Genomic DNA, 13,075 nt, shown 5'->3' with positions numbered 1-13,075 from the left:
TACGAGTGCCTTGAGAAAGTTAGATTGTAGGAAGTAGAAGCCAGAAACATTTCAGTCCTTTATAGTTAATGCATGGATTGGTTAGGTCCTAGTGTTTCAGATTTGTACACAATCTGGATATATCCGCTAATACACAGTAAATTAAAAAAAGAAAAAAACGCCATATAGAAGAAACACGAAACAGATTTTTCCTTCCTTCCTTTCCATTCTTTTTCTTTTTCTTTCTTTTCTTGGCTCTTGACAAACAGACGAGAGCGGTTTAGCCTAGGGGATTTACCTCTTGGCGCCACCGCGGCTGACTTTGGGAAACTCGACGGGGACACGAAGTCTAGCGATGCGTTTGGTGTTGGCCTCTGCCTTGCCGCCCTTGATGCCGAATTTGGCGTGTTCGGATTCGCGGGGCTTGTCGACCCGACAGCCAAGTTCGCGGTAGTACTGAGCCGCGGTGGCGGAGTCGACGCGTAGGTCATCGCGCAGATCGGCCGGGTCGGTAGCCAGCTCGTTGGGGGAATTGCCGCCCTGGGTACTAGAGCCGCCGTCCTTGGCTGGCTGCGGGGGGATATGCAGGGTCAAGGCGCAGATGGTGGTGTGCAGCAGGGTGACGTCGAACTTGGTGAGGAGGGAGCCCTGCGGGGCGAACTTGCGGCGGATGGCGTCGATGACGGAATCCGGGATGACTGACGAGGAAGAAGAATCGTATTCCAACTGTTCTGCGGCAGCAGCTTTGGAGGTATTGGCTACACCTGTAGAAGTGGAGAAGATGCGGCGCAGTTCTTCTCTGGGCGGGAGGCGCTTGCTGCCCGGGCCGGCGGATTTGGCCGAGTCGCCGCGCGGGCCGGCGCGAAGGGCGCGGTTGAATTCCAGAAGCAGGAGGATGAAACGAAGCACCTGGAGGTGGGTGGTGTTGCCGGAGCGGACGACGGCGTCGACGCGGTTGGAGACGTAGCGGGAGCCCGTGGAAACGCCCTGGCCGGAGAGGACGCGGTCCCGCCATTCCTGGACACCCGGGAGCTGGCGCAGGGTGGACACGCCGTTGGGGACCAGAACCTCGATCGGGTACACGTCTGACGGATGCGTGGCGGCCAGGTTGGCGGCGGGGATGGGCTTCGCGGCCTGCACGGTGGCCTGGACGCTGGCCGCCTTGGAGGCCATGTCCAGTGACTCGACGGGCATCGAGGACAGAATGGCCGACTCGGCTGCATTGGCAATTCCTGTGGGGGCGTTGGACAGCTGCGCGTTCTCGGCCATGGACTGTACGGCCTTGCGCGATTGCTTGGTTCCGAACGTGTTGGTAAGGGCATTGCGTTGAGCACGCATGGTTTGCTACGAGATTAGCCATAGTTAAAAAAAAAAGGGAAATAAAGAGAAAAAATACCATCTCTTCTTCAGCTTCCTCCTCGTCGTCGTCCGTAGGTTTATATCTCCTAATTCCTCCGCGCAGAGTAATCTTGCGAACCTCGACAAACTGCCATGTCTTTTGTTCCGGATCCACGACGGCAACATAATGTTTCAGCTGGGCGTCGGTCTGGTCCTCGGCCTCGCGGCCTAGGAAGTCTAGCTTTGGGTGCTCGGAGGACTGCAGCAGGACCTCTTTACTCGCAATACCACGGTTGTGGTGGGAGTGTTTCCGGGAGGAGGCGGATTCTTCATCGCGGCTCTTGATATACGGCGTCAATTGGAGATTGCGCGGGGGTACAACGCCAGGAGTGATTGCTAAGAAGCAGGATAAGTCAGAGTTCTTCCATTCTCATGTAAATATTCTCTATCAAAGTCATTTGTTACCAATTACTGGCGCCAGCTCGTTGTGATCTTCCACCACGCTTGAGGCCAGCGGCGGCAAGTCCTGCAATTCCAGGGCAGGCTTTTTGCTCGGCCGTTCGTGGCGGTCAGAGGCGCGCTTGCGCTTTTTTTCCACGTCGACGGAGGGCATGGTGAGGCCGGTTTATTCTTTGAATATCAGTTGATATCCACGGCAGAGACTATATGAAATCTGATGCCCGAAGAAAAAATCCAAGTGGATCTGCCGTAAACAGAAGGCGGAGAGAACGTGACAATACCGTACCGACGATACAATACGACGCTGCCTCGGCCGCACAAATGATTCCTCAGATTCATCGAAAAATAATAGCTACAAAGATAACAGCCGCTCAGGAGGAACTGTAGCTTCTAATGATTACGCGTAGAATTGATGGATGTCAAGCATGACGAACTTTTTTGTTATTTAAGAGAAAAATAAACTTTCGGACTCTCCATGGCTCTTGAATCCCAAGGCATCGAGCGTACCCGATGGGGCGTCCGTGAGAACACCGTAGTTGTTGACAGGAAACATAAAAAGAGCAAAATTGACCAGGTCCACATGCCAGACTCGAAGGGAGGAGGGAGGGTGACGCGAGATGAAAACGAAGACAAAGAAAAGAGACCACCCAATACGTAAACCTTGGCTTGATCGAAATCATTTCTTCTTCATTCCACCACGGGAAACCACTACCCGAATCCCTTCTCCAACCCCCTCACCGAAACACACAAAAAAGACCACATTCGAGTTTTAATCGAGCGAGAGAAAAAGAGAGAAAAAAAAATTGTGCATGCACATTTCTCCCTTCTCCCTCAAACCGTTGACTGGCGTAAAGAGTAATAAAAGGAGGCAGATTTATCGAAGACGGTAACGAGTCCTTGGAGGGAAGGAAACACGTTGAAAAGGGACTCCCGAGTTCGAAAGGGAAATAAGACCAGTCAGGGCACCCTGAGTAGCTTAACGATCATCAATCATTCTTTTCAGTTTTCGTGATATCGTCCGTTGTCGTGTTCAGCATTCAAACGTGGGTTGGCATGCGAAGCTGAGATGGAGGGGCGAGTAGTTTATTTGCTGCAATAATTAGTAAAATATTCGAAATATATTTTGGGGTGATTGTGCAAAACTCACCTGCGAGCCCTCATCTTTCTACGCTTACGCTTCAAACGGCGAACGCGCTTCTTTCTCCACTTGGCTCTCATCTTCGAAGATGGTTCGAGACTATATCAATCAGAAACTGCGAAAAGAGAAGTCTTTCTCCAAGAAAAGGGGAGGGGGGGGGGGGACTCACACTTCTTTGAGGATGAGGAGAGATGGTTGCAAGAATGATGCAGTGCCCGCAGCGGAGAAGCTCTTTGTGTGCGCTGTGGCTGACTCAGCAGTGGCTCACACTAAGGGTTCGCTTGGAGGAGGCTAGTCCTGTTCCGGACACACAATACTAGCAAGTCTGAATTAGCTGGGCCGATATACATGCCTGAGGCAGCGAAATACGAGGCAACACGAGAGGCAAAAAGGCAAGCTGCCAAACCGACCAGGGAATAGATTCTGGTGACGAGATTTCTGTGGGTCAGGATCAATTGGAAATTTTCTCTATATATGCCCGATCTGGGTAGGAGCTAGAATCGAGGGGCAGTCAGAGCGACGCAGAGCGGAAAGGGATTGTTAAGGAATTGCTCTCTACGGAGTACGTAGAGAAGACTAGAGTGATTATTTACTATTGCATTATTGCCTGAGAAGGCCTCTCTATAGATACGTAGATCATGCTACATTACTGAGACTGATGGCTAGCGCCTGGCTTCATATTTCAGGAATGATTGGTCAACATATGGACTCATGATTCAAATATACTTGAAAAAATAAATAAATAATGTAATGCTTGATATGACAGGACGGTAACGACCGGACGTGGGAGAAACTATCTACGACCACCTGAACCCAGCGCACGAGAGCCAGTTAGCGGTGTCAGTCAGCTTCAAAAAGCGACACCGGTCGGCGAGGCAACAGGAGCAGCAGGAGCAGCAGGAGCAGCAGGAGTAGCTGCGGTAGTGGCAGTACGCATGCGCGAAACCACCTCCTGCTGCTTCTCGGCGGCGTCGGTGCGAAGCTCGCGGGCGACAGCCTCCTCGACGGACTCGGCCTGGTGCAGGCCGAGCTGGGCGTCGGTCCAGATGGGCGAGTTGGCGGCTTGGGCGCCGTCGACGCCAACGCCGACAAAGCCACCGAGAGCCTTCCAGTCGGAGGTGCGCTTGAGGCCGAGGTCAGACCAGACGGCCTGCACGGACTGGACGAGGTGGTCGCGCAGATGCTTCACGTGGCCGGGGGTCGGGGTGATGCGGAGGCGCTCCTCGCCGCGCGGGACGGTGGGGAAGTTGATGGCCTGGACGTAGATTCCATGCTCGTCGAGCAGCTTGTCGGAGGCCTGCTTGGCCAGCTCGGCGTCGCCGACGAGGAGAGGGATGATGTGTGACGGGTTAGGGATGACGGGGATGTCGAGGTCGGAGAGGGACTGTTTCACGGCGCGGGTGTGCAGCTGTTGCAGGACACGGTCCCGTTGGTGGGTTGCCTGGTACTGGATGGCGGTGTCTGCGCCGGCCATGGTGGCCGGCGGCAGGGAGGTGGTGAAGATGAAGCCCGGGGCCAGCGAGCGGATGGTGTCAACCAGGGCGGCGGAGCCGGCAATGTAGCCGCCGACGCAGCCGTAGGCCTTACCCAGGGTGCCTGTGATGATATCGATGCGGTCCATGACGGTGCCGCGGGTGGAGCGGGGGGTGGGGGTATCGAGGGACTGGTAGACCTCATAGTCGAGGTGTTCAGCGACACCAGCGCCGTGTGGGCCGTACATGCCGACGGCGTGGACCTCATCGAGAAAGGTGATGGCGCCGTACTTGTCGGCGAGGTCACAGATCTTCTCGATCGGGGCGACGGAGCCACACATGCTGTAGACGGATTCGAAGGCGATGATCTTGGGGACATGGGCGGGAAGGGAGGCCAGCTTGGTCTCGAGATCGTGCAGATCGTTGTGCTTGAAGACCATCTTCTTGGCTCCGGAGTGGCGGATGCCCTGGATCATAGAGGCATGGTTCAGGCTATCGGAGAGAATGACACAGTCCGGCATCTTGCTGCCCAGGGTGGCCAGCGTGGCGTCGTTGGCCACAAAGCAGGAGCTGAAGACCAGGGCCGCCTCCTTGGCGTGCAGGGTTGCCAGCGTCTTCTCCAACCCCACCGCGTGCTGATTATGGCCGGAGATGTTGCGGGTGCCGCCCGCCCCGGCCCCGTACGTGTCCAGCGTGCGGTGCATGGTCTCCAGCACCTGACGGTTGCGGCCCATACCCAGGTAATCGTTGGAGCACCAGACGGTCACCCGCTCCTCGCGGGAGGCCGTGTGTGCGCGCGGGAACTCCTGCGCCAGACGGTTGATGTTGTTGAAGTACCGGTAACTCTTATCCTTGTGCTTCTTGGCCAACTCGGCCTGGTAGAAGCCATTGTAGTCGAACCGAGGGCTCACGGGGGCCTCGGGCCGTGGGCCCGCAAAGGTTCCCGTCGTGCCAGCCTTTGTATTCAGAGGGAATTTACCGGAAGGTTGTTCAACTGAAACGTTAGCACACTAAATATATACATATATATATATAGAGAGAGAGAGAGAGAGAGAGAGAGAGAGAGAGAGAGAGAGAGAGGTACCCTTCTTGTAGGACTCTGCCTCAACACTAGCCCCATGATTGCCAGTACCGTGCAAGCCCCGACGACCAACAGGCTTGACCCCCATGGACACACCGGCGGCAGACGAAGTAAACCGCTTGGTATTTGCCAGACGGGCGCTCTGGACAGCCAAGGCCTTGCTCATCACAGGGCACCGACGAGCAATCACCTGCAGGTTGGACATGGTGCCTCCCCCGGGACTGCCCTGGGGCCGGGTAGCCGTGGCCAGCGTACGCAGGGCAGCGGGCGAGGTGCGCTTCAAGAACGGGCACATGGCCCGGGACTGCTGAAGGAGAGACTCCATGAGAAGGAAGGGATGGTCAATTCTGCTGTCTGTGTGTCTGTATGTCTGTTCGATCTGCCGGTCTTGACACTTGGCAATAGTGACAAGGGAGTTGCTGCAGAGGGAGAGTTGAGAACTTTCAACTTAAGGGAAGGAGGGAGGAGAGTCTGACTCGGCCCTCGAGTGGGTGGCGTGTGTGTCTTCTGATTGGTGGGAGGGTGCCTTGACACCTGATTTTGCAGGCGGGAGGTTTGTTACGGCTTATGTCAGCCCGACGCTGACATTTAGCGTGTCTTGATTGGTGGACATTGATACTGCAGTATGGTTTGGTATGGCTTGGTATGATACCATACGGTACAGCGAATACAGTAATCATGATAGAGGTGGACATCTATATAGATAGCTACGAGGTAGAATTGAACTGAAGCGACAAATCATACATGCATCACTTTTCTGATAACTGCCGTCTAACAATACAGATTTTCCGAGATGCGGGTGGGCAATCGAAGAACTCGCAGCCAGTGTGCTCCTGTCCCAGCGGGCGAACAACAGTAGAAGAGTAAGAAAGAAAAGAAGAATAGAACTGGAACGTGAACTGGAAAGTGATAGGAGAAAATACAACATGGCGTCACGGAAGAGGAAACAATAAGAGAATACAGCAGTGAAAGAAGAAAAAGAGAAGAAGAAGAAGAAGAAGAAGAAGAAGAAGAAGAAAAAGTCAGCCAGACACCACCACAGCAGACAGAGAATCATGACAGCCCTGCCACGCTTGGAGGGTTTGTAATTCGGGGGTTATTATCGGCTGGCCGAGTCTTGGTCATTAGGGTAAAAAGCTCTTTCAATGATGGTACACGGCAGCAAAGCTGCCAAAGAAATTTCAGACAACCGGCAAGAACAGGGAGGGAATGAGACAAGCGGTAGGACAAGGAATAGACTGTCAGTTATCTGCCAGGCCGCCATCGCCGTCGATCAGACGCAGACGCTCCTTGGTGGTTTTGGCGCGCTTCGAAGTGCCCTTACCGGGTCCTCGTCCACGGCCTCGTTTGGCCGCCGGCACAGACGACGAGGTCGCCATGTTGTCCGCGGCAGAGACTGGAGTGGCTGTTCCGGATGGTTTGGCGCTTGCGTCGTCAAAGTTGCCTTCGCCTATAAAAGTTAGAAAAGAAGAAGAAGAAGAAGAAGAAGAAGAAGAAGAAGAGGAAGAAGAAGAGGAAGAGGAGGAAGAAATACCCTCATGATACATATCATCCAAGGTGACATCACGCTTGCGCTTCTGGCTGGCCTTCTTCCCCGGCTTGCCGGCGCCAAAGACTTCGCCTCGGTCGAGGGCCTCGCGCTCCTTTTGCTCAAGGATCTCCGCCTGCTCATCGTCGGCCAGCCACATGGCAATGTCCTTGGTGCGGCTTTCGCGCGTGCGCGTGTTGAAGTCGACGCCGCCGGCCGCTCCGCCCGAGATGACCACCCGCTGCACCTCTTCCTTCTGGAGCGCACGCTTGCGGATCCGCTCCTCGATCGTGCCCCGCGTGATGAGCCGGTACACCGTCACCTGGCGCGTCTGGCCGAGTCGATGCGCACGGTCCATGGCCTGCGAGTCGATCGTCGGGTTCCAGTCCGAGTCGTAGAAGATGACCGTGTCCGCGGCCGTCAGGTTGATCCCCAGCCCACCCGCGCGCGTCGACAGCAGGAAGACGAAGATGTCCGACCGCTGCTGGAAGTCCGCCACCGTGTCGCGCCGGTCCTCCAGCTTCGTGCTGCCGTCTAGCCGGCAGTACTTGTAATTGCGGTACGTCAGGTACTCCTCCATCAGGTCAATCATGCGCGTCATCTGGAAGTACAGCAGCACGCGGTGACCGCCCGCCTTGAGCTCCCGCAGCAGCTCGTCCAGCTTGGCCAGCTTGCCGGAGTCGGTGACAAACCGCCGCATCGACGGCACCTCGATATGCGTGTACCGGCCCTTGCGCGAGATGGGCGCCGGGAGCGTCGGGGCGAGGCAGAAGGGAGCCGGGTCCATGTGCTTGGCCAGGATCTCGGTCTCCAGCCGCTTGCTGCTCGGCGTGCCGTACAGCGCGTTCCGCACCGAGATGTTGAACAGCGTGTCCCGGGTCTCCGTGAGGGCGCCCTGACCGGAGCACGATATCGACACCGGCGGTGCCGAAGCCGCGGGGCTTGCACAGGGCTCGATGACGCCGAGTCCCTGGCGCTCAAAGGCTGATCGGGAGACCGTCATCAGATCGCGCAGATAACCCTCCCCGGTGATCTCCTGGAGGGCGTGTCGGTCATTGCGATCGACAACGTTGAGCATCGAGTGCGGCAGCGCAGATTTCAGGAGGTGACTGTTTCCACCATCGTCATCGTCATCGCCGTAGATCACGCGGAGACGGGATAAGCGGTTAGAGGAGGAGGTAGGTTGATGATGGCGGGCGATCGCGCGCTCAAACACGCCGAGCCGTGAGGCTTGCGAGGCCTCTTGGATTGATGTGTCTACAAACCGTAGGAAGGAAAAGGCCGCATTGTCTTCGACGCTGCGTTTGATGTTCTCCGGCGTCCAGATGTTCATCATCTGGTGGAGATACTTGCCGCGGAACCCCGCGGTGAGATTGTTTGGCCCCGGGATGTCGATACGACCGGCGGACTGGAAGAGAAGACGCGGCACCTCGTACTCGATCAGGCTGCGAGTCGAGTAGCCGACATCGACTTTGGGTCCTTCGCGCAGGAAGGAGGCCGTTTCGGCAAAATGAGCGACGGAGAAGGGGGACCTGGTCTCGGCCCGCTCGAACAGGTCCGGGTGGTTGCAGACCTTGCGGAACTGCATGACCAGGTTCATCAGGGTGGTGCTGTCTGCCTCATCGCCGATGGCCGCCTTCTCGATGAGATCCATGATGCTGACGCGGTTGCGCAGGTTCGCGTAGTAGGCCCGTTGGCGGTAGGTGAGGTCGCAAAAGATGTCCTTCTCGACCTTGTCGCCGAGCTCCTGCTGGACGTGCTTCTTGACACGCCGCAGCATGAAGGGTTTCAGAATCATATGCAGACGGCGCAGCTGGTCTTCGTTGAGCTTTGTATTACTCTGCGCATGGGACTCGATGTCCTTGGAAAACCACTCGCTGAACTCGTCGTGGGAATCGAAGAGGGTGGGCATGATGAAGTGGAGGAGAGCCCACAGCTCTTGCATGTTGTTCTGGATGGGGGTGCCCGTCAGGAGCAGGCGGTTGCGGCAGTGGAACTGCAGCAGGTTCTTCCAGCGGGAACTCTGGGACGACTTGATGGCCTGCGCCTCGTCCAGGATCATGTACTGCCATTTCACCTTTTGGAAGTACTGGGAGTCCAGGACGACGAGTTGGTAGGAGGTGACGAGCACGTGGAACTCGGACTCCTTGGTGTAGGTGATGTGCTTGCGGTCCCAGAACTTGCGGAGGATCTTGCGGTCCTTGGCGGAACCCCAGTAGGGGAGCACCTTGATGTCCGGCACGAACTTGGTGATCTCCTGCTGCCAGTTGTGCAAGGTGGAGGCCGGGGCGATGACGAGGAAGGGACCCCAGATGTTATGCACCTCGGCCAGGTAGGCCATGACGGAGATGGACTGGATGGTCTTGCCGAGACCCATCTCGTCGGCCAGGATGCCGTTGATGCCCTGCTCGTACAGATTGACCAGCCAGTTGAGGCCCTTGAGCTGGTACTCCTTCAGTTTCGCGGTGAGCATGTTGGGCTGCGAGATCTCGATATCGCCCAGGCTGGTGGGGTTCTGGAAGTTCATCTCCCCTTCGTCAAAGGCGGCCATCTGGTCCTGGTCGGTGTTGAAGGCGCGCGCGCGCTGCTGGGCCTCGTTGACGGCGTTCTGGGCGTTGGCCATGGCCGCCTGGCGCAGGGCCGTCTCATCCTCGGCGTCAAAGTCGAGATCCTCGAAGCTGGTCACCTTGGTGTGGAGGTCCGCCACGCTGTCGGGCAGGTCGACGGTGTGCGCCTGCGGCGGCTTACCCCGCTGGGCCACGGTCTCGCCCGTGGCCTCGGCCTCTTCGGTCTTGATCTTGCGGCCGATAAAGTGCGAGTACAGCTCGGTCTGGGAGATGAGGAAGTTGAGCTTGCGGCGCTGGCGGTTGGCCTCGCGCTCGGCCTCGGCCTTCTTGGCCGATTCGAGCTCCTGCTTCTCGGCCAGGCGGCGCAGGTCGCGCTCCTCGCGCTCGTTGCGCTTCCAGAAGGACATCATCTCGCGCATGGTGCGCTTGGCCCGGGCCTGGGTGTCCTTCATGCTCTTGTTGGTCCGCTCCTGCCACTTGCGCGACTGCTTGCTGGCCAGCTGGGCGGTCTTGCGCAGGTTCTCCTGGCGCGTGCTGAGCGACAGGACCTTGACCCGGTACACCTTGGGGATATCTTTGCGGGCGATGTCGCGCCAGATCTGCTCGTAGATCTGATTGTAGCCCTTGGTCTCAAAGGCCGAGAGAGGTGTGGGCGTGGACTCCTTGGAGCGCGCACCGGCACCAGCACCACCACCACCAGCACCACCACCACCTTTGCCCTCCTTCTTGAGCGCCTCCTTGCGCGGATCGTCCCGCGGGGCCAGCGGGAGCGGCTCATCCTTCTCCATGGCGAGATATGCCGCCTCGGCCTGGTCCTTCTCCGCCTGCTTCTGCTCCTTGGACTTCTTGGGCCGGGTGACGGGGCCGCCCCGTCCGGACTTCCTGCGCGAGGGCGAGCTCTTGCTGATATGGAAGGAGCCGGTCGTGCCGCCCTCGAGGTTGGGTGCCAACGGGGTGACCTCGCCGATCTCGTCGGGGCTATCACCACCTTCGAGCGCACGCTTGGTCGTTTTGATCTTGCGCTGGGCGCGCTCTGCCTCGCGGAGGAACTTGGCTTTCTCGGCCGAATCCTGGGCCTTTTGCGCCTTTCGTTCCGCATCGAGTTTCTTCTGCATCTCCAGCCGGACCGTGTTCTCTCGGCGCCGCTTGCGCTGCATGTCCTTCTTGCGCTCTTTCTCGTCCTGGATCTCCTTGGCTTGGACATCGGCGATGACGATAGACTCATTCTGCAGTCGGAAGCGATCCGAACCTGTCGCTGCTTGCTTCTCAAAGGATTTGCCCAGTTTCGTCAAGAAGTCGTGGCGACGTCGCTAGACAGTCAGTACATTAGATGCGTAGAAAAAAGAGATAGAAAAAAAAAATTACCTTCCGTCGTAATGCTTCCTGTTTGTCGACCACCAGAGTGCGCTTTTTGTTCTTCATCAAATAGCGTTCCATCTCATCTTCAAAACCGGGCCCCTCGACGTCACTTTTCTCCGCATTGTCGATATCGATCATGATCTTATTGATAGCCTCTAGTTCCCGTTCGGACAAGGTCCTCCGTGGCTTGACGACAGGCGGCTGATGATCGGAGACGCCATTTGCAGACAGAGCGGCCGGGGCGTGGTCCCCAACGGCCCTCCGCTTGTCCACACTCGGTTTCTTCTCGAGTTTTGGTAACGGGGAGATCGGACGAGGTTCCGGCTCCCTGACCTTGCTGTGATCAACGTATGATGCCGGAGGCGGCGAACTCCTCGCGACAAGGACAGCCTGAGGAGCCGGGGCGATGACTGTGGCCGTGCTGGGCGTCGGTAAAGCGGCCAGCGCAGAAGTCACCGCTTGAGGGGGGGGTGACGGACGTCTCGGGGAGCGTTCTTCCGCCGGAGTGGAAAGGATACTGGCAAAGGACATAGGGTCTGCGGCTCTAGCAGGCCTCTATCAATTGGATTAGCGTCAGACAACTAAATCGATTCCTGTTTGAAAATCCCGGGGGGGGGGGTTCAATACCTCTTTCGGGGGCGATGCAGGCCGGGATTCCCTTAGAATCGACTGCCCCGAGTATCCCGCGCCATTCCCTCTGGCATCAAAGACCGACTCCGAATCCTTCTTCGGCGACTGCGGATGAACGGGATGGGCGTGCGAGGAGTAGGTACCTGGCGCACCATTGCCAGTCAGGACCGAGGCGGAATAAGGGCGTGAGAGGAACTGCGGCGGTGCAGCAGAGGCATGATATTGCGAAGCGACTCCGGAGTCTGGATGTGGTGGTGGTGGTGGTGGTAGTGGTGCGCTTCCGTTCAAAGGGGGCAGAGTGGTAGGTAAAGGCGACTGGTGAGAAGAGTATGAGTGCGGACTATGCTGGGCGAGAGGCGGTGGAGGAAAAGACGGAGGCGTCTGCGGCGGATGCTGATGCTGATGCTGATACTGCTCATTATTGGGATAGAAGGGGCGGGCGGAGGAGGCCTTGTTGGGGGGGGAGTAGATGGGATAGCGAGGCTGTTGTGAGGGCGACTGCGCCGGGTTATACGGCGGGCCCGTCATGGTCGTAGAGATGAAGTTTTTGGATTAAAGGAGACTGGAGATGCCCATGAGCTGTGTTAGTTTGTTCTTCGTGAAATGTGTAGTAGGAGTAGTAGGAGTAGGAGTAGTAGGAGTAGTAGTAGGAGTAGCAGTGGTAGGAGTAGTAGCGGTGGTAGGAGTAGCAGTAGTAGGAGTAGTAGGAGTAGGAGGAGTAGTAGGAGTAGGAGGAGTAGGAGTAGTGTAGAGGAGGCTGATTAAGAGGTGTAGAATCGTCGTGATGAGGCTTGGGTTCAGGAGACTCACTGGTTCGACGGACGCCCTTTTGGACCCCGTTCACGGAGCCGCGACCTCGTTTGCTGGATAAGATAGGAGTGGGAGGATGCGAGGGGAGAGAATAGGGTGAGAAGAAGAGAGGATGGAGATGGGGAGAATAGATGGATGGTATGGATGGGATGGATGGGAGAGAGAGGGAGAGGGAGAGGGAGGGAGAGGGAGGGATGGGCGATGACCGCGACGTGGCGGGCAAAGATGGACTTTTCTCTCTCGCTTGCTTCATGGACGAACGTCTCTGATCCAAGCGTTGAGGAACGCGTAGGGGTGTTTGGCTGGGCAAACGGAGGGTTCTCTTTGTCTTTATTGAGTCATTCACTCATTTACTGTGGGCACTGGGGCTGGGATGCTTTCTAAGTATATTCTGATATTATTCTACTGTTTTGAATATTGTTGCAGTCCTTGCAAAGACAATATCTCATTGACATCGCGTGTTTCAATACAGGCAAGGCTCAATAGAGGTTGTATTGTGTATGGTATGGTATGGTATGGTATGGTATGGTGGTATTGATAACCATGCTTATGTAATAATAGCCTTGTTTTTCAGGTGTCTTTTATAATATCAATAATATTCACCATGAAGGTGTCATATACTGATATCCTTTATTTATCCAGCGTTTGCTATATGCAGACAGGCGGACTACATAACACACATACATGTATACTCCGGAGAGAGAGATTATAGGT

General features: G+C 56.5%; 3 protein-coding genes across 3 annotated transcripts; all 3 read right to left on the bottom strand.

Moving 5' to 3' along the window:
* Positions 1 to 26: 26 nt before the first annotated feature.
* Positions 27 to 2,073, bottom strand: ASPZODRAFT_129165 (hypothetical protein). The gene is made up of 3 exons (XM_022722208.1): positions 1,783 to 2,073; positions 1,376 to 1,713; positions 27 to 1,323 (listed from the first exon to the last, which is right to left on the bottom strand). Exons 1-3 carry the CDS (start codon positions 1,928 to 1,930, stop codon positions 274 to 276), a joined length of 1,536 nt encoding a protein of 511 aa, XP_022583353.1. The 5' UTR covers positions 1,931 to 2,073; the 3' UTR covers positions 27 to 273.
* Positions 2,074 to 3,570: 1,497 nt separating this feature from the next.
* Positions 3,571 to 5,868, bottom strand: ASPZODRAFT_129162 (hypothetical protein). The gene is made up of 2 exons (XM_022722207.1): positions 5,471 to 5,868; positions 3,571 to 5,380 (listed from the first exon to the last, which is right to left on the bottom strand). Exons 1-2 carry the CDS (start codon positions 5,790 to 5,792, stop codon positions 3,765 to 3,767), a joined length of 1,938 nt encoding a protein of 645 aa, XP_022583352.1. The 5' UTR covers positions 5,793 to 5,868; the 3' UTR covers positions 3,571 to 3,764.
* Positions 5,869 to 6,708: 840 nt separating this feature from the next.
* On the bottom strand, positions 6,709 to 12,079 carry ASPZODRAFT_13577 (hypothetical protein; the record flags this gene model as incomplete). Its single annotated transcript, XM_022723893.1, has 3 exons — positions 6,709 to 10,872; positions 10,928 to 11,476; positions 11,549 to 12,079. The coding sequence occupies 3 exons, from the start codon at positions 12,077 to 12,079 to the stop codon at positions 6,709 to 6,711; spliced, it is 5,244 nt and encodes a 1,747-aa protein (XP_022583351.1).
* Between the last annotated feature and the right edge of the window lie 996 nt (positions 12,080 to 13,075).

This window comes from Penicilliopsis zonata (assembly GCF_001890105.1).
Source record: "Penicilliopsis zonata CBS 506.65 unplaced genomic scaffold ASPZOscaffold_3, whole genome shotgun sequence".
Lineage (NCBI taxonomy): Eukaryota > Fungi > Ascomycota > Eurotiomycetes > Eurotiales > Aspergillaceae > Penicilliopsis > Penicilliopsis zonata.
Note: the sequence above shows the minus strand (reverse complement) of the source record. Positions and strands in the feature narration are given on the sequence as shown.

What these genes read in the sequence shown, in the direction of transcription:
- ASPZODRAFT_129162 (XM_022722207.1), bottom strand. Translation starts at nt 5,792, where the DNA reads ATGGAGTCTCTCCTTCAGCAGTCCCGGGCCATGTGCCCGTTCTTGAAG. An exon ending in GGCAGAGTCCTACAAGAAGG is followed by an intron (nt 5,381 to 5,470) that starts GTACCTCTCTCT and finishes CTAACGTTTCAG; the next exon opens with TTGAACAACCTTCCGGTAAA.
- ASPZODRAFT_129165 (XM_022722208.1), bottom strand. Translation starts at nt 1,930, where the DNA reads ATGCCCTCCGTCGACGTGGAAAAAAAGCGCAAGCGCGCCTCTGACCGC. An exon ending in CGAGCTGGCGCCAGTAATTG is followed by an intron (nt 1,714 to 1,782) that starts GTAACAAATGAC and finishes CCTGCTTCTTAG; the next exon opens with CAATCACTCCTGGCGTTGTA. An exon ending in AGGAAGCTGAAGAAGAGATG is followed by an intron (nt 1,324 to 1,375) that starts GTATTTTTTCTC and finishes CTAATCTCGTAG; the next exon opens with CAAACCATGCGTGCTCAACG.